General features: G+C 34.8%; 1 protein-coding gene across 6 annotated transcripts in view; it reads left to right on the top strand.

The window, feature by feature from the left end:
- LOC118265329 (dachshund homolog 2) overlaps positions 1–13962 on the top strand; it is a 131502-nt gene extending 117540 nt beyond the window's left edge. For all 6 annotated transcript variants that reach the window (XM_035578147.2, XM_050706172.1, XM_035578149.2 and 3 more), the window contains 3 exons: positions 5383–5529; positions 6172–6384; positions 11972–13962. In XM_035578147.2, the coding sequence (XP_035434040.1) occupies positions 5383–5529; positions 6172–6384; positions 11972–12102 (491 nt within the window). In that variant the 3' untranslated portion in view covers positions 12103–13962. The remainder of the gene's footprint in view (positions 1–5382; positions 5530–6171; positions 6385–11971) is intronic.
- The last annotated feature ends 10056 nt before the right edge of the window (positions 13963–24018 follow it).

The following is a 24018-nucleotide window of genomic DNA, read 5'->3' on the forward strand; positions in this document are numbered from 1 at the left end:
ATGAAGCGTTTTGTTCATAATAAATATATATTTTTTGTAAATTCTTTATTTTTAAAGCGTCCGAAATGACTGTAGTAGTGCCGGGGGCAGGCAATATCGAGAATCGAGCATTTCACGGTCGGTAAGTTCAGCCGTATCGATACGGATATAATAACCAGTGGAATGGTAACTATAAAGAGAGATTGTATTTTTTACTAACGTCGTAAGAAGTCGGAATGTCCGACCGGCCCTTTGATCGGTTTGATAAAAGTGCTTGCGATCTTCTTTTCTTATTTTTTCATAAAAATTTCCTCCGTACCTTTATTGATATTTTGTAGGTTTGAAATGTACGATGGAATGTTATAAAATATGGAAGTAGTTCATGTGTGTTTGTATATATATCTGACGTGGCGAAAATATAGGGGGTTTTATCAGCAAAGGTCATTCCCGACTCATAACTTAGATCCCCACTTGTCTGACAAAAACAATAATCCGTACAGTTTTGAGGAAAATGTTTATCTATCGCGACACCCGCCCATAAATATCGCGCTTACCGAAATAAAACAGTGGAAATAGATAAAAAGCTAAACGGCTGTTAGCGACTGTACGAGACATTGGTGCGGACATTTTGACAAATGTTCTTATACATACAACGTGCCGGTACTTTTTATTGCACCTTCGATCGGTTTAATGTTACGTTAATCTGATAATAGAATCTCATTAATAAATAATAAATGTATTGCGATTATTAATGCAAATAGTTGCAGTTAACAATTAAAATTAAAATTGATGATAACGTTCATCAGGTGCTGCATAATTATGAATTTTTATTTATTCGTAACACTGAGCAACTACTCGTAAATTCAACATCTACAGAGGAAATAATGACATGGCAAAAACTCAGTAATATTTGAGGTATTATCGACACCCGTCTCATAACGACACTGAAATATAACATACGTTGCTTTGATAACGACACATCTTATCTGCAAGACATTATTTCATACACATCTATCGGAAAGCCATTTGAACTGTGTCTGATTTTATTCTAGGCAATTTATTTTCAATAAAGAACTATAAAAAGACTTATCTAAATCGTTCGACGCCGACTGGTAGGGGAGCAACTGTCATAAAAGTCGATTCTTATTTACGTCGTATTGCACCGGTGGGAAAACTATTTGGTTTCATCGATATTTTAACCCTCGTATTATAAATGCGAGTCTGTCTTTGAAAAGGTAGATGTTTATATCGATTATTTTCTGTCATTCGATTATGGTGCAGTGTTTTAAAGAGATGTCGTACCCATTTGTAATACTAACACCCGATTTATAACGATTTATTTTATTTTACGTAATACATATTGTTACTATTATGTTAAAAAGTACAAGTTCTAAAAATAAAATACAGGCTGAACATGCTTTCTTAATGAACAGCAGACCTATGCGATAACATTGTTTCTTGTTATTTTATTTTATAGCGTACCTATATCGCTAATTTTAACTACAAATAATGCAAGTTGGCTCAATGAAGCATAAATATTTTTTCATAGTATTTACTTTCCATATTTATTGATTAAAGACAAAGTAGAAAACGTACTGAATTTTACTACTTATCTAGATTAATAGTTTAAACTCAAATCAATTTAGCTTCAGTGCACTAAAAACATTAAATTAAATGTATTTAACAAACATGTCAAGTTAAAATAATCACTCATACCTTTATACGCAAAATACCCGTACCTACTGTTTCAATAATATAATTCGCCATAAACTTGCAAGCTTCACTATATTTCTTCAAATTCTGCATACCCACTACATATGATCGAGCAGTTTTTTTAAATCTATAATTATATAAACTTAACACACATAGTGTGGGTGTAGCCGTGGTGTGGTGTGCGCGTAGGGTACCTGTAGCCATAAAGCAATAAGTACGTCCGCATCCGTGGCCCGCTCCCATTGTGTCCGCAGATAAGGCGACACGGCGCTACCGACTAAACTTATTTAGACGACACGCGTATATCTTGTACCAATACGTAACACTGCTACATTATGGAAAATTATTTACTCTACCATGTAGTTTCTCGTTTAAATCGGTTGTACGTACTTTTAAACGGATATAAGCAGTTCAGGTGGATGTATTTACATATGCCAGTTCAGGAAAGGGCCCATTTGATTTAGTTAATTATTCACAGTGGAAACCAAACCCTCATGTACCTCTATAGGCAATAAAACTCGAATATAAAAAAATAAATAGTACCTTAAAGCTTATGTACGGACATTAACAAGAAAATTTGAATACATCGGAACAATCATCACCATCAAAAACTATACCAAAGTACCAAATAAAACATTAAATAAATTAAAATGTTCCAAAAATTATACAAATTACGTATTTTTCGATTAAAACACAACGATCGCTATAGATGATAAACAACGAAATAACAGAGGAACCCATTTAAATTTGTACTCGAGCACCGACTCATTTACATGTTATTCGGGCAACAAACCCTAGGGGACCGTATCAGCCATTTATGAGTTAAAAAGTATTAAAGAAAAGAAAACTCGATAGATATAAAAAGATACGTATAATAACAAGAGAAAGAAGCCGCGTGCAAGGAAACTGCTTGCGGCGAATAAGCCTCGCGGAAAGCGGTATTGTTCCGCGACTTTTAAAACGGAACAAAATGAACGAAGGGGAAGGAAATCGGATGAAAATATGAAAAGAATACACGTTATATACGTAAAAGTGAAACGAAACGTCGGAGATCGGGTCTCAGCCGCGGCGGTCCGCAAATATAATTTGCATAGTCAAGTAGCCCAACTTTTGTCTGCAGCGGATGTTCGCAACCATATTCGTTCGTTGCTTTTTAACCACACTCTCGTTCTGTATCGGCCCGGCTTTTTATTGCATTTTTTCCCCTTTGAACGGATTCCTTCAATATTTTGGTGGTTCGTTTTTATTCATACGCTCGGTCATCGAATTGTTTCGCCTCATATCACACAGCTTTGTTATGTTCTCTTAATCCTCGTGTCTTGTTCTATATTTGTTGCTCTATCAATTTTGGACGATGTTTCTCATTCAGCCAATGTATGATTGAACTTTTTAGAGCATTCAATTTGTGAACATGTATTCATTCTTTTGGTCTTCACAAATTGAATTCGAATTCAATTCGAACAAAAGAAGTATTAACATAATAATAATATCATCGATCGTGAATGCATACTATTAAAAGTGGTCCTATCACCGACTACAAAGGCGGCTACAAAAGATTAAAACTTTTTATTTGGCCAGCGTCAAATGAAATAATCGATTGAAGAATTATTACGATTCATCGTTCTGGTGGTGAGAGGAAGCAATAGGCCGGATTACAGAGCACAAAGCGGTGCCGACGAGCTATAGACAAATATTGACTTGTAGAAACAATGAACGCAGACGGCGCTTCTGCCGCTGGGCTGTGCGTAGGAAGGAATTGATTGACGGTTCATTTTCGGTTGCTCATATCAGCGATTAAGATATGAACAGGCAATGACTAACTTAAATATAGACCCGACAAAGGAAGGAAAAGGTTTGACCGTTGGCTAATTAATAAAACGTTTACGCGTTAATAGACACAAAAAGTGAGATGAAAAGATCCTAAAATAAGCTCCAGTCGAGTGCAAAGCTGTTTTTCAGAGGTGTTAAAGAGAATCGATACTCGGACTCGATGGTCCGACGAATTTTCCACTGAACGGATCTTTGGACGTAGACCTTTGTATTGACGAGAAATTAACGTACGGACCTTTCCATCCTAATTTTGTTAACAAAGTAATTATGTACGGTCGTGTAAATAATATACCTTTTGACATTGTGGTTAACGTGGCTAACCGTAATGAAGTTGCTAAACAAACATCGGTTCAAGCTGCAAAAATGTATAGAGAAATGAATATCTGATTAAATGGAGATCCTAATTTAATATGTAATGACTCTGTTGTAAAAATGCGAATGGAAATAAAAACGAACTTTCCAATCCGCACGTTATTACTGGCTCGTGTCGGAGGTCGTACGATGACAAATGATGCGTAGGAGTCGATCGCTAGTGAACCTCGCCCGTTTCATTAGCAACAACATTAATTACTAGCAAATCTTTAATGAGAAAACGAACTTTCGTTTTATTTTCATTCCTTAATACTTATTCTAGAGTTGTTAAAGTCGTAATAGTTATTTTAGATGTTTGATCATAACGTTACAAGAACAAGAATTTTATCTCAGTGTCGTTACGATCAGTTTAAATCATGATAATGAAATAGTTTTCTTAGACTCACTTCTTCTATAGTTAATGCCGTCATACCTAAAATCTACTTATAGACATTCACTACTAACATTTTATGCAGTTAAAATAATTTCTATATCTTATTTCCATAAGTAACCTAAATTGTCTGATTATAAGCACTGGAATCTCGCTCAAACACCGTATTGGAGCGACTGGAAGGCGTGTCTTATTTTTATTAGTTTATTATTCATACCGTCTCCATAACACGAGTTATCCGCATCTTGGTCCCGCTCGACTCCATCAAAAGTCTATCTTTTGCCATCAACCCAGTCCGACGAGTTACTTCATGGTGCAAGTAATAAGATTAAGAAGTTTACTATAAATATTGACAGACAATTATTTCATTTGCATTATAATTTTATTAAAATCTGGCTTCACAATGACTATTATTTTTTGGTGTTATTAGCACTGACAAGTTTGATTATACTTTGGCTTTACATGCTCTAATTTATACGTACGATAAATTGAATCGTTATAATGTAATTGCCATTCGATTAAATAAAGAAAATATTTCTTACGATCAGTTTATGGTTTAGCCCGTTGTCCGTACCGCCCCTCAGCCCTGTCGGAGGCTGGGCCTCCAGCGTCTATCAACACGTGTACCGACTCAATCATTCGTCAATCGAACTTCAGAGCGAAAAAGACGTGAATATCATTGCTACATAAGTTAGAGGGAGAATGCTCATCGATGCGAGCCCGATCGCACGATTATTGACGAAGAAATGGCCCAAACGTAAGGTGGTTATTGCAGGTGAATTAAGGAATCTTTAAGTTTTCTGATAAAGATCGGTATGAAGTGACGTAAGAGTAAAAGAGACAGATGTAATGTTACTTGGAGGTGGATTTATACATAGGTATGTGGATACAGGTGGAGAGAAGTATGGCGCACGACGCATACGCAAAACCGTTTATTTAGTCGCAGTTTTGTTTTGCTCCGCGTGCGGTATTCCAAGTAATTGTTGTTTCGATACGGTACAACTGGGCTGGATATTACATTAATACTGATGTGCCTACGATGTTCTTCAAATAACTTTACACATGAATACAAATATTGTATTAGAGCCAACTTAACTAACTTAATCTTATTTTGACAGTGATGTACCAAAAACGGCTAAAGAAGGAGAGGAAACAGCGGCAAATGATACAGGAGCAGCTTGAATTGGAACTCAAGAGACGACAGAAAGTAGAAGAAGCTCTCAAGCAATCTGGAGCACCCTCCGAAATCCTCAGAATCGTAACTGGTAAATATAATATTAATTAAAGATACCTTCAACAATACCCATCAATGTATAAGAAACAAGTAATACCGCCAACGAAACCTTAAGACGTTACCTAGTTTAAACATGTCAAATTGTCAATACCATCTCTATCAACAAGTTTCAACATGTGTTAGTGCCCCTGACATGTTAACTTGCCGTCTGTCAAACTATCTGTATGTTGGCGAAAATTTCACTTAATATACTAATGTGCCATACAAGATTCATAGAACATTGAGCTCTATGCGGGGTAGTTAAGATTAACATTTGATTGTTGATGGGGATGATTTGTGACGTATCGACGTTGAATGTGTGTCGAGTGCGTGATGTAAGAAGGGTGGGTGAACGCTGGTGATGGCTTGTACTAATCTCCGTGTCAGGAAATCGTTTCGCAGACCATTTGAAACGAGGGTTCTGAACTAACACGCATTCGAGTTGATTTTGTTGTATAATCGCTGTTTGCTACATTTATTGGCTGTCTGTTCGACTAATCGACTTGATTGAATGAGTACGTAAATCTTCAGTCAGTTTTAACTTCTACTGCTAGATATACCTGCAATGTTAGCATGTTTAGTTGTATTTCTTACTTTGACCTAATAGCCTCTATAACGTGACCTTGTTTCGCAGAGAACCTAACCCCGTCATCGCAAGAGACGCCGCGCTCCGAGAGGGAGAATGGCTCGGAACGGGAGAGCAAGCCCCCTAGCGCTGAGCCTCCGTCAGCCTCACCACCTTTCCAGAGGGAACCTCCCCGTACACCGGACAAGCCACAATGGAACTACCCACCGCCCCCAGTGGACATCATGAGCGGCGGAGCTGCTTTCTGGCAGAATTACTCTGGTAAGCATCAGTCTTACAAAAACCTATAAAATGACTGTCGCTCCGTATGGTACTCATTGTCTCCCTTTGTAGACAAGAGATACCTTCAATCGTTTTTTTCTGATTAGCAGCAAGCAGGTAGGGACAGTACAGCAATCCAAAAAATCAAAAACACACCCCATTGTCTGTACTCCTCTTTTTAAGTCTCAGAAATAATTGGGACGTTAATATCGCAATAATCAGGAAATTATCGAATGGAAATGTTAATAAGACCACGTTATTGAATTCTCTGGGACGGACGAATACGTCGAGGATGTTATGGTTTTCGAATGTAAGGGTCCATTCGAGATGAAAAAATTTCCAACGAAATGAAATTTATACTCATCATATTGCATAGCTTTCGTATCGGGAATGTCAAGTATTTAAAAGTACAGCGATATGGGAGCTCTCTCGGTTTGTATTGTGATTTTTGGGGGCGCGTTTTATGAACGAATTCTATACACATGTCGGTTTGTTATACTTAAACGTATGATATATGGATCAAGTGAGCCACGATTATTGAAATATTTTTTGTAATATTATTTTCCAATCTTCGATTTTTCGCAGTCTTGTCACAGACGATCTTAGAGCAATTGAAATTTTTAAAAGTAATTTTATTGTATTCGGTAAAATCTAGATCAAGCTTTGATGACTGTTTTTTTTCTAAACTCTCCTCAACGACAGTAATAAGAACCCTGGCAACATCATAAACTCGAACTGATTATAACGCCAATTCATTACTGTTGTGCAAAAGAAAAAAAACCGTTCTCCACAAAAACCACTTTTATTTGATTCACAAAAAATGCATCGCGCTCAACTTTGATGAAACAAGAAAGAAAAATCTGGTGCTCGTATCGGTGAATCAAACCGTGGTTTTTTTCATTTATATCCGCTTTGTGGAAAGCCCAGAAATTTCATTAAAAATGCACCGACGTACTGCATGGCATGCCCAAAGTAGTGGCGCACCCTTGCTTCCGAACTTGTATGAAATGCGCCCGAACATTTAATGCTGCGGGAAATCTTTGAAATCGATTGTGAATATCGCTCACATTTTAACTGTTAAATTGTTGCTACATAGTGCGAATAGTTTGTTCTCACTGAATTTTAAACAAAAATTAATACGAAAACTAATTAGCGGTGAGAGGGATAATTGTTTAAATCTCATCGCTTTACCTACCTCTCTTCGTAAAAAGTCATTCTAATTTTCACTTTTTTTTGTCTATATCTTGACTCCAAACTGTATTAAAAAACAAAAATCTCGTCTTAAAGACAAAGATTATAAAACACAAATGCTACTCAATATATTTCAGATACGAACCAATTTCTCATTATTTCTTCCCCCACGTACTAAATTAACTTTAGGGTGCGACTAGGTGTTTACAATTCGCAAAACATTGATACGAATTTAACCATTTCCCTTGTTCCGTCGAGTGCCTTTTGCCGACAGTCTGTTCAAGTAGAAATTGCAACTAATTTAAGTGTTACGCTACCCCGAGTACTCCAACACACGCAAGCACGCAATACCAATTGTTCGAATCGGAATCGCTTTAAATATTTGCATTTGTACAAGCAGTCTTTGATACATTTAATCAGTTTCACATTTTACTTATTAAATCAAAAGATGATAAAGAAAGTTCCCTTCAAAGTATACATTCAAGAAGAGGTAAGTAAAAAGCTATAAAAGTGAAACAGAAAAATACAAGAGGGTTGTAAATATAAAAAGGTTGGTAACAGAAAAACAAAAATTAAAACTTGGAGCCTTTCATCAACTTTCCTCAGTGCCTTCGGTAAAAGAAAAAAACATATTTTATTATTCGTAAATTAGAAAACTTTTTTCTACGTGCTTTTCATAAGACGGGATGAGTCGAAAGTGTACCGAGTAATTATCTTCTCTAGAGGTACGCGACTGTACCTGTACTAGCTGCGCAGGTGAAATGACTTATATGAAAATTACGAAAATGACAATAATTCTAACGTAGAAACGTGGACAGGCAATCAATCACGCCAATGTTTTATTATACACATCATTATATTGATTGATACAGAAGTACCTTCAGAAGATGCTCATAAATTCCCATTAGATACACACAATACTAATTTACTTTGTAAAAATGACATTATTATTGATTATAAGATATATAATTCTAATATAAAGTAACGTATATCAAGATATTTTAATAAAACAATGTTTATGCTGTTATTAGAGGTGCGCTTGTAAAACGGATAAACCATCCGATGTTACATAAGTAATATAAAGTTGAAAAATTAATAAAGAGGAAACTTCTCCATGCTACTTTTTAGGTGAGCTTGTAAAATGAATGGAAATAAAATTGTACCGCACAGGTGCGCTCGAAACCTTTGACGATATTAACTTTTTTATTTAGTCTTAGTAATCACCCGCATCATTGTGTTCACCGTTTTATATAGACAACTTATTGTATTATTATGATAACGTTGACCGGACGCGCAACTAAATACATACAACATTACCGACAATGATAAAGATTTTAACCGAACTAAACCCGAGTCACGGTGGAATTGATTCTGTGTATAAAAAGTCAAAAGAATTTCTTTAATAGAAAATCAATCCAATCAGAACAATTGGTCGCGGTCCAGTAGGGAACACAACGCCACACTAATCTTAGAGGGCGATGCTTCAATAACTGTCAAAGTTAAAAATACGCGGGTGCTGTTGCACTTTGGTAATTAGAAGCAGTTTTTCCTTTATGAGAGATTGTTTTCTCAATGACGTAGTTATAATACTGGACAATTAATTAATTCTGATTGAAAAGCGCATCAAATGTAGCTGCCTATTATGGATTACTTTTTAGTAACGGTGCCCTTTATCGGAATGAATGGTTGTAACTTACTAAGACTGTGTCGTTAGCATTCTACAACGGTATACCGACACACGTCACACACTGGGTTCACCTCGACCTGCGTGTAAACAGTTGGCCACCGCCGTGTGGCCCATCTATAGTTTCCTTTCACAATCATCCGTTCAACCAACCCTTTGTTCACAACCTTCTCAAATTTCCAACGAAGAATTAATCAACTCACTTTTTTTCTCTGTATTTTTACGGCAGTAATTAATTTCGCTTTAACAACGAGCCGAGGTGTCGATTGCTTTAAAAATTGTTAAAAATAATGAGCAGACGTACTTTCTATTATTTCTACAAAGATATTAGATGTCATAAAAGTACATCTTTTGGAAAATAATTTAAAATTTATAATAACATCGTTATTTATGAAAAATTAAGATTCTCGATCAAGTGGCACCAAAATCATTATTTATTCGCTTGAGTTCCGTAAAAAATAAATCGATTCGTTACTAGACGAGTAATCGATGAGTTGTGTTGATTCGTTTTTTATCGTATTTTGCAATTCGACAATCACAGAATTGGTAGCATACCTAATGTTTAACAATCCGTGTCTGAATCAACGACTGACACCTTATTTTACGCAAACTTAGCAATTTATGTTAATGATACTTTTAGTCCGATTAATCGGTTAGGCATCGATAAATAAATTAGATTTATACTGTAACGGTGAACTACTTTTTTTAGTTTTGTAGTTTAATGAGTATATTCCAGGCTTACAGTTTAACTTAGTAGTACAAATACTTATTTATAGGTAAGTATTTACGGATAATCCTAATTACTAGATTCAAATAATGGCAATATGTTACCGACATTCACAGTTTGATAGTAATTAACGTTCTGCTAATTAGAATCTATTTCTAGATATCTAACATTGATTACGGTTAAAAACATTAGTTCCAGTCACAGCTTGGATCCTATTAATAAATGCTTGAGTGAAACTGTTCCACATAAAGTTTATTGCTTTACTTACAATTGTTGTAACAAAAAACTATTTATTCTCACTATCGATCAGTGGTTGTGTCGTTTTATTTCTCTTACTTTTCAAATAGATCGGTTCACGTCCACCTTGTGAAGTCCCTTTTTGTCATTCCTTGACCATTCGATCAAAACGAAATAAGAAATGTTTCTTGTACAAGTTTTTGTCTATTAACAACACTCCGTGAAAGTTAATGTCACTGTTGATTGGTCTCTAAAACATTTCACAATGTAATGTCGAACATACTTTCATCATTTTGAGACAGGAGAAAGAAAAACAAACATTAAAGGATAACTTTTATTAAGCTAAGCGCTCAACCATTACAGTTGTTTCAAAGAACAAATAGATTATAGCTCTCAAAGGAACCGGCAATTCTGTTTTAGAAGCGGCAAATGCAAAAATATTACGTATTCAAACAGACCTAATGGGACATTTAGGGGTGGCAGCGAAGTGAAACGGCAAAGGCCGAAGCTTTTAAGTGTATAATATTTAATTGTGACGCCCTAGGCGTATAATCTCGCCCGAGATAATAGGTTTCTGTTTCGGGACAACCCTCGATGGTGACACTTGTGAGTGTGATGCCCTCGGGCAAGACAACACTGAAACAAATCGGATCATAATCAAGTTTTTCCAACTGACGAATGTTTGTCAAATAGTTTCTTTGATTTAAAATTCTCAGCGCCCGCCGCGGACGCAATTTAAATTTAAATTATGTTTTGGTTTAGGGATGTTTAATATTTTTTGGGAAGTGCAAAAATTGGTGTTGGATATAAATGCGAGACTCGGAGCATAAATTGTAAACGAATGTCGGGAAGAGAAATTCAATTCCCCGTTGAGAAAATGCTCCATCAAAGTAAGCAAAAAACGCGATTCCGTTTATATCTTTTATATCTCGTAAATTGCAGGAGGCGGCAAGCGTTGCATGAAATTGAATAAGCATATTTCGTAAAACGTCGACGTTTTCGGAGACAATTGCCTTACCTCACCTACTCTTTGCCTCTTCACGAACTTTGTCAATTTTCGTGGAATCTTATTAGAGGATGTCCTGTGCTTGAGACGTGTTTCATTTTTTATACCTTAATTTGTTGCGACGTCTCGCTACAGCTTTGACAGATTTTGTGCTTACAATTTTGTTCGTACTTGTTTAAAGTAATAGGTATTACGTAGCTACTATGAAGGTAACATTCATACAACGACATTGACACCACCACACGCTAATAATTATAAACAAACTCAATGAAACCTTTGCAATGTACATATCCTGGAAAATGTACTACAAATGTAATCATAATATACATGGAACTCAAGAGACAGATTCATAATTTCCATTTAATAACATCGTTACATTTGCAACGAATATTACACGAACAGCCGTACTCTGTTCGTTCGAATAACCCTTGTACGAGAAATTTAATAACACTCGGTGAACGTGAGTGCTACGTTTTTAACAAAGGCAATATCGAATATTAAATTAGAATGTGCCATACGGATGTGAAGTCCGTTTGATGTGAGTCGGCTTTCCCCGAAACACTAATGACATTTTACGGAGCGACACACGTGTAACTATATATTGTACTCTCCACATGATTCCCCTTTATTATATTACCCCCTGTAATTGTTTTAATTTTAACAGTGCCAATAAGTATCAATCCGTCGATGTAGTTTTTAAAAGAAATGTTTTTATTAAATATAATTTTCTCTTTCCCAACAGAAACTCTGGCGCAAGAGTTAGAGATGGAGCGCAAATCCCGCCAGCAAGCGATGGAGCGTGATGTGAAGAGCCCGCTCTCGGACCGCGCCGGCTACTACAAGAACTCAGTGCTATTTAGTTCAGCCACTTAGCTATCAAACTCCGGGGCTAACGACTACCCCGACAATCAAGAATACGATAAAGAAATCGACGAATCGAGAAAACCAATGATCAGCGTCAAACCCGAGTTTCGGGAAAAATAAATCTAAATATTCGTGATTGGTGAATGGACTATCAGTGGTATCGCGTTCCGATCGATAGCACTATTGTCAATACGAACTCAAAGATAAATACTTCCAAATATCTTAGTAACCCATCAAACTGTTCATCTGATTGTTTATTCGACTAAAGTTTTTGGCATAAACGATCTCAATGAAGTTGTAACTACTTCTCGTTATTGAGATTAATCTGTAAATATTGTTATTGAATTCGAAGTAAGTTGTAGATTTCGTGGTGTTAATACGAAGTCTCATGAACTCTTCTTCCATAGAAAAATTTGTAAATATCCCTTTATAATTATTATTAGAGTAAGTCAGTACGGTTTTATCGACGATCCGAGTAATTTATTCGTCAATATTTTAATCTTTTATGAAGAGTACCTTTAACTTATCGTTAAATGCCATATTTATATATTAAGTATCCATTGTTATTTGCCTTTGTAAATCTGGTATTATGTTCGTTTGTATCTGTACCTACATACATATCATAAGCTTTGACTTCACTTTCAAACGTTCAGTGGTCTGTTGAGACAATTGTTGGAATTGATCTAAGACTGTTTTTCAAGAGTTTTCTAAAATGTTTGTCACTAGTCTCGCAATTTCTGTAAACGATAGGTGTTTTTAGTTCCTATGGTGTTTATTTAAACGGCCATTATGATAAAGTAACTACAGCGAAGCATTGAATAGTAGGTACACATTTGTTTCTCCCATGATTTTTTTACTTTCAATAGTAAATAATTGTGATCTTCACTCTCATGTAATTTATTCAATTTTAGTGCAATGATTAGATTTAACTGATACTAGTGTATTTCATAAATCATAAAAGTGTACGATAGATACGTTAAGTTAGTGGTTTTGAAAGGATACGTTTTTACAATTCAATATTATTGACTGAAAACAGAAGAGACAGTGTTTACGTACAATATAACCTAAGTGTTTTCTTTAAACTTCATGAACTAGACGATGTATAAATAATTGTAATCGCTATATCTCATATCCATTACGCAGAGTCGATGTATATGGGTAGTTAACGTAACAATAAGTTCAGTAGTTTAACATAAAGTATAAAATGATAGTGTTATTTATATTGATGCTTAGTTTATGACACTTTGGATGTCTTAATAGCTTAAAGTAAGGTCTTAGAGATTGTATCGGGCGTACATTGGCGCTTGGCTATTGGGCAACTTGTGATTGAGACACTAATAATTGTTATTGTGGAACGAATTGCGCTATTAAAGTACTCCTTTCGCCTTTTGAAAATGTCGGGAATGACGATATCGGTGAATAGTCAAGCGCCGAAGCAAACAATCGCTTAATACAAGTAATTACATATTATCTGTAAAGGATAATACGACGTAATGAATAAAACTTAGTTGTTACTATAAATGTTTAGCTGAACATGTGTGATTGTGTAAAGGGCGTGAATGTGGTACTTATGTATCAGTTATTTTCATTTTCATTACAATAGAATGACAGTACTGGCGGGGAACCAAACCTGGATGGATAGGTGTTGACGAAGCCAGTATTGTCATTAGAAATAGTTATGTTCTTTGTCAGTTAGATGTTGAGGCTTCTCAATGTACCTATTTTATATTTCGGTAATAGTATGCAGTTCTGAAAGCAAGTGTAACTATTTATTATTTCTATTATAATTATTACGATTAATTTACTTAAAATTGTGTGTGTGCCTTGTATCGTAGATGAAAATATCAAGATTAAAAGGGAAAATTATCAGATTGTGTTTTGTTTCGTACATCCTATTTACCTTACCCTATTCTATATGAAGAAAAGATATCAGTACCGTACTCTACAGAGTACCTTGTATTTTTACTATTACATATTTTACTACGCTGCGATAATGACCAAAACAAAAAGTTTAATAGAAACATATTTCACCAGCTATGTTATGAACCCTACGAAAATGGGTAAAGCAAAATACGGACAAATTATTATAATCAATCATCATAACAGTCTAGAAAAACTGTTACGAAATTTAAAAAACGACTTAAGTTCTAACCTAAAGGAAAATAAAGGGAATCAATATAAATAAAACAATGAATATAAGCAAATATTATTAGCTGCATGGTGGTATTGGTGGTGCAACAACTTGGCAACAAGCCACTGCGTAAAGTGTTACGGGTTTGATTCCCGCACGAAACACACTATCTGTGTGATACGTAAACTATAACCCACCCAAAACATAAATGTGAAAGGCTGCCAAGTTCGATAATATTGGAATGCTTCGCCTATAAAAGAAGTGAGATCTAAATAAGTACCAAGTTCCATACTAGACCTCACTTAAAAATGATATAACAAGTTGGCAAGTTTTCACACACTTTGTTATAAACCTACTAAACGCAATGAGTCAAGTATATAATTTTCTATTAAAACTTGCCAAGTTATATCATTTTTAAATGAGGTCTATGTATGGAACTTGGTACTTATTTAGATCTCACTTCTTTTATAGGCGAAGCATTCCAATATTATCGAACTTGGCAGCCTTTCACATTTATGTTTTGGGTGGGATTTCATTTATTTTTGTAAGGTTTATTTTCTTTTTTTCTTATTTTACTTTACTTTGACTAAATACAAACCTTCGTAACGAATTTTAGGTCGGTACGACCATTGGAAGATATAGATATTTTTTTTGTTTTAGTTCCTTCGGGGTATGAATTTACACCTTCATTATTTTTAAAACCGACTCACACTTGGCCATTTTCAGATTTTTTCCTTTACCTTGACCTAAAGACCTACCTCCATGCCAAATTTCAAGTCAATACGACCATTGGAAGTGGTCTAGGTTTTTGATGAGTGAGTCAGTCAGTGAGTGTATAGTAAAAATAGCGATTTTCTGACGTCAATATCTCAAGACCTACAATAGGTACATTAATGAAATTTTGTATTTTAGACAAGTAAGTAGATCTCGACAGATAATAGAAATTTCATATGCGTAGATAAAATAGATTTTGAGTTATAGGTGGGTCGAAGTTGGCCCGAAATGGTTCGTGTAATATAACCCACGGCCGGTGTGTCGGTTTTTTTGCTCGAACTTGGCGGACACACTGCCGTGTGTCTAGATTCCCAGACTTGAGAGTAAAAATATATATAAAATATCAAGTCCAAAATTCGCAATCAAATAAGCAAATAATCTTCGCTCACGACGATTTGAAATCAAGCATCCATAAATAGCAATTTGATGAAGTAACGCAATGAAGATTGCCAAGAAATCTACAGATTCAAGTGATTATCATATTTATCTGATTTCATTGACCAATCGAATCATCCCGGCCGCGGTGGAAACATTAAGTTTCTTACATTCGATCTTTGTTACTAAGTTAAATACCTAGATTCATTCGATGAATATCGTGAGGATTTGAATCATGTATGAAAAAAAAATATGATTATTATTAATCTAAAACAAGTTACGAAATCACACAAAAAAGGACTAGGAGGAGAAGAGGTTAAGTGAGACCCGTAGACATTAAATCATCACTATTACTACTATGTTACGTAATTGTCAAAAATCAGGCAAAACTATATCAAATACCAAGGTACAACCCAATCAAATTATTCTAGAATTGAATTAATGGGCTCTGATCTGGCTCCTGATGTGGCACTAACTACAGTCTTTAAACCAAAATAAACACTATACTATTCAGCATACCAAACATTTTTAATATAGTTTCCTCTGAATTACTTTAAAACCAAGTGATTCTAACTCAAAATAAAATACGACATAATTAGCCAATAGAACCGAAGCAATCGAAGAACGTCATCGTAAACATGAAAAGTCGTAAGAAGTCCTCAGTTTAATATCAGAGCTCAGTCGTCCGTCGCCATTTTAAATCCTGTGAAATCGGAAAAGTTCATATTTATTGCTAATAGATTTTCGGCCGATGAACACTGGGTTATTTGGGATGCAATTTTATTTTGTCCATATGAATGATTTTTATATTTGGCCTCAGGGGTGGCGAGCCGGGCCCCTTACCGATTTCGATTTCGGACATCATGCAATGGTTGGCCCCTTCCAGTTCCGGAAAATATTTACGAAATCAACTTCGTTGGTTGGTTTCACTCGGCAATATAAATTTTAAAGGTAAAATTTGATATTATAGGCAATATAAATTCTCGATTGAGATGGACCTTTATGAAAAGTTTTCGAACATACAGAATACTCGAAAATTAATGAAAATCTACAGTTAAACTATGTATAACCAGAAATAAGTGCATACCTTAGGCAGCTATTTAAACTCTTTTACCAAAGAGTCAAGGTACCCTAAGTTACTTTTATAGGTATGTACATTTTCAACTTAATTATTTGAGTAATAAAATCGAAAACCCATTGAAAAAACTTAACAGATAGCATAGCTTCATGTGCTATTTTTTATAAGACCATTTCAAATAGGTCACACAACGTAAGTCGAACAACTATTACAGTACACAACATCACCTGTGAACTAAATTAATTTATGTAAATAAACTTAGTAATAATAGTTATATACGTGTGACACTGACACTATTAAAGGCAGTAAATTGGATAGTTTTAATATAGGATAATAATACTAAGATAAATTGTATGATAACTAACAACAACACAGGGCAGTAAAGTAATGGAGCAAATAGAGAAGAACCTTGTATTATTCTTCTTTTGTTTTTAATAATTGTGTTGCTATTTCGTTTTTTATGGAATACTGGACAAATGAGCAGACGGGTCACCTAATGGTAAGCGATTAACACCGCCCGTGGACACCCGCAATACCAGAGAAGTCACAATCCTATTACAACGGGTGATCACACGGTCTCGCATTCAATTCAAAAGGTCAATTCCCAGATTAGGAAAAATGGTTTATAAATATAAATTTCTCTGTGTTACTGGAAAAATACCAGAGCTCTGATATTATACCTATCTAGAAATCAGAAAATTCAATGAAAATTCAACCCGAAGGATCGGGATGATCGGGAAATTCAATACTTTTTCATCATATTGCATTAAAGCATACATCATACATACATCATAAGTATAAAATTATTTTTTTCTTATTGAACATGTCGTTTAACCTAGAAATATAGTGCATAACTATCAAGTCAGTTAACACACATCTTTTTATTTAATTGTAGACCCCGTTGACATTCGATGCATCAAAGGTGCCTTGTAGTTTAACAATATCAAGATACTAGTAATACTATATCAGCTTTTACTTAAAACAATTTGTTACCAAGCAGTTGTCTTTATAATTTCATGTCACATACAGGCATAAATTAAACACGCCTGTATAGTATTAGTGACAATTTGTTTCATTGTTTTTTTATAAAAACTACTTTTTTCTACTATCACAAATATATAAAAGGTATAGCTTGAGGTATAGAACATATTTATTAATACAAATAGAATATATTAAATGATAGATAAGAAGATATTCTTCACTTTTGAGTTCTCTACAACACCAAAGTTATTAACCTACCTAAAAATGTGCTACGACAATACTCAGATCATTTCAATTTCGATTTTAATACAAAATGAAAAAAAAAAAAATTACAAAAATGGATTATGGATAATTGACAATTATCAAGTAAAAATATCGATCAACTGTCAATAAAAACAATTTAAAATAATAAAATACATTACGTATTTATTTATTTATCAATTTTAATTACATACCTAACTTATGTAATAAATTGATTGCTTTTTATATTTTTACAATACGCAAAATTGCGAACCCAACTACAAAAAGTACAATTCGACATCTCTGTGATAAGAATTAAAAAAAAAGCTTTAGGTAAAATATTTTACCCAACTCAACCCTTGCATCTTCACATATGTTTTCGACCGCAACCAACGAGACAGTCAAAAGATAATATATGAAATATAATATAACAATGTAATTAAAACACAATATAACATGTAGTAAGTTGGGAAACGTTTTCCAGGTAACATTGGAGCGCAGTTAATATTGCGCGCATAAATATTGTCGCACACGACAGCTCCTTGCCGCCTCTAGTCTCTATTGAAGTATGGCCACACTATACAGGTTGAGACGATTTCCATGTCTGATATTCATTATTAGCTAAATATATTTTTATGAGCAGGAATCCTTAACAAGCTACCATATTTGATTGCACACAAAACAGTCGTAGACTATTTCAAAATGTAAAATTATTATTTAGTAAGATTTTTCATTTGTTACTGTGCTGAACTTCAGAAACACGTGATATCAGAGTCATCATAACTTTTTCTTAAGAATATTACTATAAAAACTATATATTCTGAATGTAGAAAAACTTAATTTGAAATTACTATTACAGTTGTTATTGTGTAAATAAGTAGTTGTCTGAAGCACAATATAAAAATATTAAAATCAGATTTTCTACATGATAAAAATTCGAAACATGCTCTTAAAAAACAACCTATAATTCATAACCTACCATCTTGCTCCGTTCGTCTTAAAATAAGACAGTCTCACACCCTGTAGAGCAACGCAGCGACACACGCACCTGACATAGCGGACTCGTGGCGCAATTTTCGCTCTCTGAAGCGCCACGGATTAGTTTTTCCTTACGATAATTAAATAACTTTGAGCTATGTTGTTGCGTGATGTACGGCCGTGTTTATTGTCTTGTTCGCGACGCGAGGGTGTGAATACGGCTTTATATTATTGCGCATCTTCTGTATGCTTTTAATTAAAACGTGTAAACTTCACGTTATCAAAATATTAAGTATCAGTATCTTCTTTATAAGGTTTTGTTTATTTGCGCATAACTACCTACCTATGTGGTAAACCACGCTACTTTGTATAGGTACTAGGTGGCTACTGTAATGCAGTAATGTGGAAATAATTAAAAGATATAGCTAACGTAAATGAGCAATTAACTCCTGTGTTACGTGTCGAAGATCGATCTTTTCAAGGTGTTTCCTAGAATGTAGGAGGATACAATAAAATAATTCAACCGTTGTTGCCTTACCCACTTAAACATAGACAAGATATTGGTTTAAACTGGTCCATACGTGCCTATAGAAAGATTGTTTGTACGTTCGCACGATACTTAGTGAAAAATTCAAAAGCTTAATCATAAAAATATAACCAGTCATTGCAAACTTTAAGTTTCGTTTTATTTTGAAACAGTATTTTTTACGGTATAGGCCGGCAAACTAGCAGACGGATCACGTGATGGTAAGCAATCGCCGCCGACCATGGACACCCGAAACACCAGAGGCGTGCGTTGTTGGCCTTTTGGGGTTAGAAATTTAAAAGTTGTTGGGGAATCGGGATTAGGAAGAATGGGAACGAACCTCACCCATAGAACGAAAGTGTTGTTTCACGTCGGTGTTCTGTGAGGCCGTGGTATCACACCGGTCGAGCCGGCCCATTCGTGTCGAAGCATGGCTCTCCCACACTTAAATAGTAATTGCACATCAAAAGAAATAAACTATTCTCGTTTTGCAAACAATGACAAAATAACGAACAAAACTCTAACACATGCTAATTCAATGCATAATTTTCCGATAGCTTATCGATAACCGGTGACTGACAGCACTATCTAACATTTATCGATAGGTACATCTCTAGTACAAATGAAGCGCATTTTTTGTGACATACAATTTTAATATTTATCTAGATAACATTCATTGTAAAGGTTGTTATTAACATTTTACATTACGCAACTTAACATCATGTTACGTTTAAAACAACTGACGTCTGACGTCCATGTTGGAAATTGGTTGGGAAATGTCAAAGCCGTAACACTTGTAATCTTTATTCATTTCTATTATAAGGGCAGTGGAAAGGCGATTGAACGACTGCTAGGGAGACACTCAGTTATGAAAACATCTTAACCCTTCACAGCCAAGGGGCTGCAAAGGCAATTTGCATTATATCTGAATTTGAAATACTTATTTCCCTTTGAAAGACTTATTTTTGTACCACTAAAAGCCCATAAAAATCTGATTAAAGTTTACTGGTTTACTGTTACTTAATTGGTTGTAAAAATTTAAATAAGTATTCTTATGCCGATTAACAATGTTTATGGTAGATAGCGTATTTTAAGTACGAGCTAACTCAAACTTGCGTTTCATAAATAAAAGAGTTGTGTCTACCAAGTTACATTACATTTAGTCGGTCACATTTACATGTGAGTAGATAAAGTAGAACTCACTCAGTTATTTTTTTATGAATTAAATAAATTATTGTTCACACTTGCTCATTTAGTCAAAACTAATATATTATCTGCATGCTAATTCAACGTTTTAAACAAAATAAACTATCACGACCCTCTAAAATGAGACCCTTACGACAAATCAAAACTGATTTACATCAAACTGTAACCGAATAAGACATTATAAACAAAGATCCTACGTACTAAGAAATTAAATGGCGACAAAGTATTAACTGGGGCCGACAGGAGCGACCATAGCTTCTTGAACTCGCACAAATTCGAATTAAGAACGGCATCTAGACAAACTTACTTCGCTTTTAAGCCAGAGACCTCTTGCCGTTTATAAATCCAATTGGATTTAGCTCAGAGGCACACTGGGGTACAATAAACCTTGAGGCAGTGAGTTACGGGTTGAACATAAAACTCTATGTAGGTAACTATTTACTGGTGTTTCTTTTTCAGCTAGGTGAAGTAACTTAAAAATTATACAACATATATTTTAATAAGTATACCTACTTATTAAAAAAACTACTGATGCTGTTGAACTGCCGTTGCTGACTAGGTTTCATCAGACCTCCACAGATGGGGCCCAGTATGCCTGATCCGGAGCTGCGGATAACGGGTTTAACGGGGCTCCAGCTCGAAAAGCAGAAGTAGGAACGGGGTGGTTTTTAGTTTATAAGAGTGTGACACTCCCTCCCGCCTCGCCCAAGACGGGAGAAGTCATTGGATGATTTTCACCCTTCAAAAAAACGTTTAATATTTGAAGCTTGTGTCAGTCAATAGGGTTTTGACAATAATCATGTCATGTTGTTGTAACATTCATATGCCATTTTCAGAAACACAAAACCTAAATTTAACTTAACCATTAATGGACTTCAAAAGAAATGTTTATCAAACTCCAATTATTAGAAACGTTATTCAATTCGGTGGATACGACTGCATGCAGTCAAGTAGACATTCCCGGGGTCGGCGAGCCTAATAAATAATGCTACTAACAATAGTTCATAAGTTGCCTACTGTTACTAACAATAATGTATTTACTAACACTAGCTTATAAGTTTGCACTGTTACTAACAAATATGGAATTTATTCTGAAATAAATGTTTATTATTATTATTATAATTCATTTTCCATTGTATTATCCTCACCCAGTGTATTCCAATCTGAATATTAAATACATAATAGTCCTGGCACAAGGAGTTTGTCTCTATTAGAGAGGGTCCGGCGTTTGATGCTCGATTGTTTGACTCACAGACGTCACATTAATTGTTGCTGACGTAGTAGTTAAGTAAGTACGTTTTAAGGTAGGTGCTTAATTTTTGATAAATTTCTTTATTTTTTTGTGCAGTATCTACGTGGCTTCTTATTCAGAAGCATCTAGATAAAAGAATAAAATTTATTCTACCATTTCAACGATATCTATGCAGAGGTTTTAAGAAGATTATACTAATTCTCTACTTATGATTCTCTTTATCATCAACAGCACCATGAGACTCCACAAAAGGAGAACTCTAAAAAGGAGTTCAGACATATCGTAGTCTAATTTGTAGAGATTTGTGGTAACCACAGCAAACCAACTTATTCTTACTTCTTTGAGTAAGAAAAGATGTGAAGAAAATGAAACGTAACAAGAGTATGACCACATAGACAAACAGACGACCAAATCAGAACACAAAGCTTTTCAAAGTTGGAATTCGAAACATTCAAACATAACCGTAATCGATAAAATGGCGGCGGGCGATGAAGGCGGCACAGAGACAATAATAAATTGTAATTACAATTTAAAATGAGCAGGCGGTACCGTGGGAGTGGCCTGCCCCCACGGCTCGGCACGCCACCTTGCCTTCACGTGTGTGCACTTTTTACATTCCTACTGCAAGCAATTAGTGTCGTGTGCGTGCTCGTAAACTTCGTGAATAATATGCTATATCGGAAAACGAAACAAGAAGGTAATGGAAAATCTCTATGTTACTATCTTATCTAAGACCATCTTATTCTACACTCTATCTAGGATAACCTGACTTAAAACTGTGTCAACTTACCTTGGTATCTAGGCAAGTACTATTGTATTCTCGATTAATCTATTCGCATTTCATTCGCAGAAAAATTCAGTCTATTGTACTAGAAATAAATAATGGATTTCGATATTAGGTATTATAATACTATCTATTCAATCATATCCGATCGCCGGCTATTTACAATGCTTACCAAACACAACAAAATAGACAACACAAAGAGAACATTTAATACATAACAATTTGAAAACACATTACCATGTTTTGTTCCCAAAAATGATTTGATACGTATCGAATAGCTATTTACCAAAATTACACGTTACAAAACATTTACTTGGTTTATTTTCCATTCCCTCGCATTCAAGTATGATTTTTATTATAAAAAGACAATGAGCCATGTTACGTTAGAAATATGAAAGGATTCCGTACATTTTTACGTATTTTTATGAATTGGACTTAGTGAATTGTATTATCATCATCATCAGCAGCTGAAATACGTTCATTACTGAAAAAAGGTTTGCCTTTTATGAAGAAGTTTACCATAACCCCCATTACCCTCGTATCTGTCATGGGGTTTAGGCGGCTTGAGGATTTCAGCTAAGTTTTTGGTAGCCGGATGCTTAGTCTTTGGTAGCCGGTCACAACTTATGTGTTCAAATGTAATAGTAATAGTACAATCGATATTGAACAGGTATAATTGAATCTGGATTATTTGTTTTAACCACGACAGCAGAATTAAAGCTATCATGAAACAAATTAAAATCATTAGGCAAATCTACAGCAAATTATCTTTAACATTCCTGAAACATAAATCTCGCCTAAGTTTTTCTTTTTCTTCACAACTGTAATTCAGTGTTTACTAGACATAAAAGAGAAACTTGGAATAAAAAGGTCCTGAATATTCCAAATTTCACTGAGTTCAAATATAGAGAAAACATAGACCTTTCATAGACCTATATGTATTGTTGAATTCGGAAAAAATAGGTAAATAGAAAATTTCACCCTAAACCTAAGTTAAATGTTAAATCCAGAAAAACGTCCACGGATCCCTAATAAAAGGATAGAGATCATAATCTCAGAGGTTCGAGTTCGGGCCCGAATAAAATGGAAATACATTTTAATGATTATTATGCCCGTAAACGGTTCGCCGTGGACCCTGCACCATTCAATCGGTCTAATCACTAATTCCAACACTTTCCACCTATTTTTAGGCAAAGTTTTTTGGTAAAGCTATTTAATCTATCTTCAGTCTGATCAGCGAAACCATTTGAAATGAGAATGTTTATTTTTGTCTATTTCATTTGTGATTGGTATTTTTCAGTTGTTATGAGTTGATAACTTTCTACTGGCTGATTTGTTAGTAATTGTGGAAGAACTATGTTCAATGATAAAAGATATTTATTTCTGTAAGTAGGTTATAAAATAAGACTTTTACATGTCAATATTTCAAATAGCTAGATGAGGCCGGCATTTCCTATCCGACTACTCTGAGAAGAAATGCCGAAACAAACTCAGAGATCATAGTCAATAGTAGTAGATGCCTTATGTTTATATGTATAGATGATAATAACGTCAGATCAATTGTATTTATAGATTTCATTAAGTTGTTGGACAGTGCAAA

The sequence above is a fragment of the Spodoptera frugiperda genome, chromosome 28 (assembly GCF_023101765.2).
Source record: "Spodoptera frugiperda isolate SF20-4 chromosome 28, AGI-APGP_CSIRO_Sfru_2.0, whole genome shotgun sequence".
Taxonomy (NCBI): domain Eukaryota; kingdom Metazoa; phylum Arthropoda; class Insecta; order Lepidoptera; family Noctuidae; genus Spodoptera; species Spodoptera frugiperda.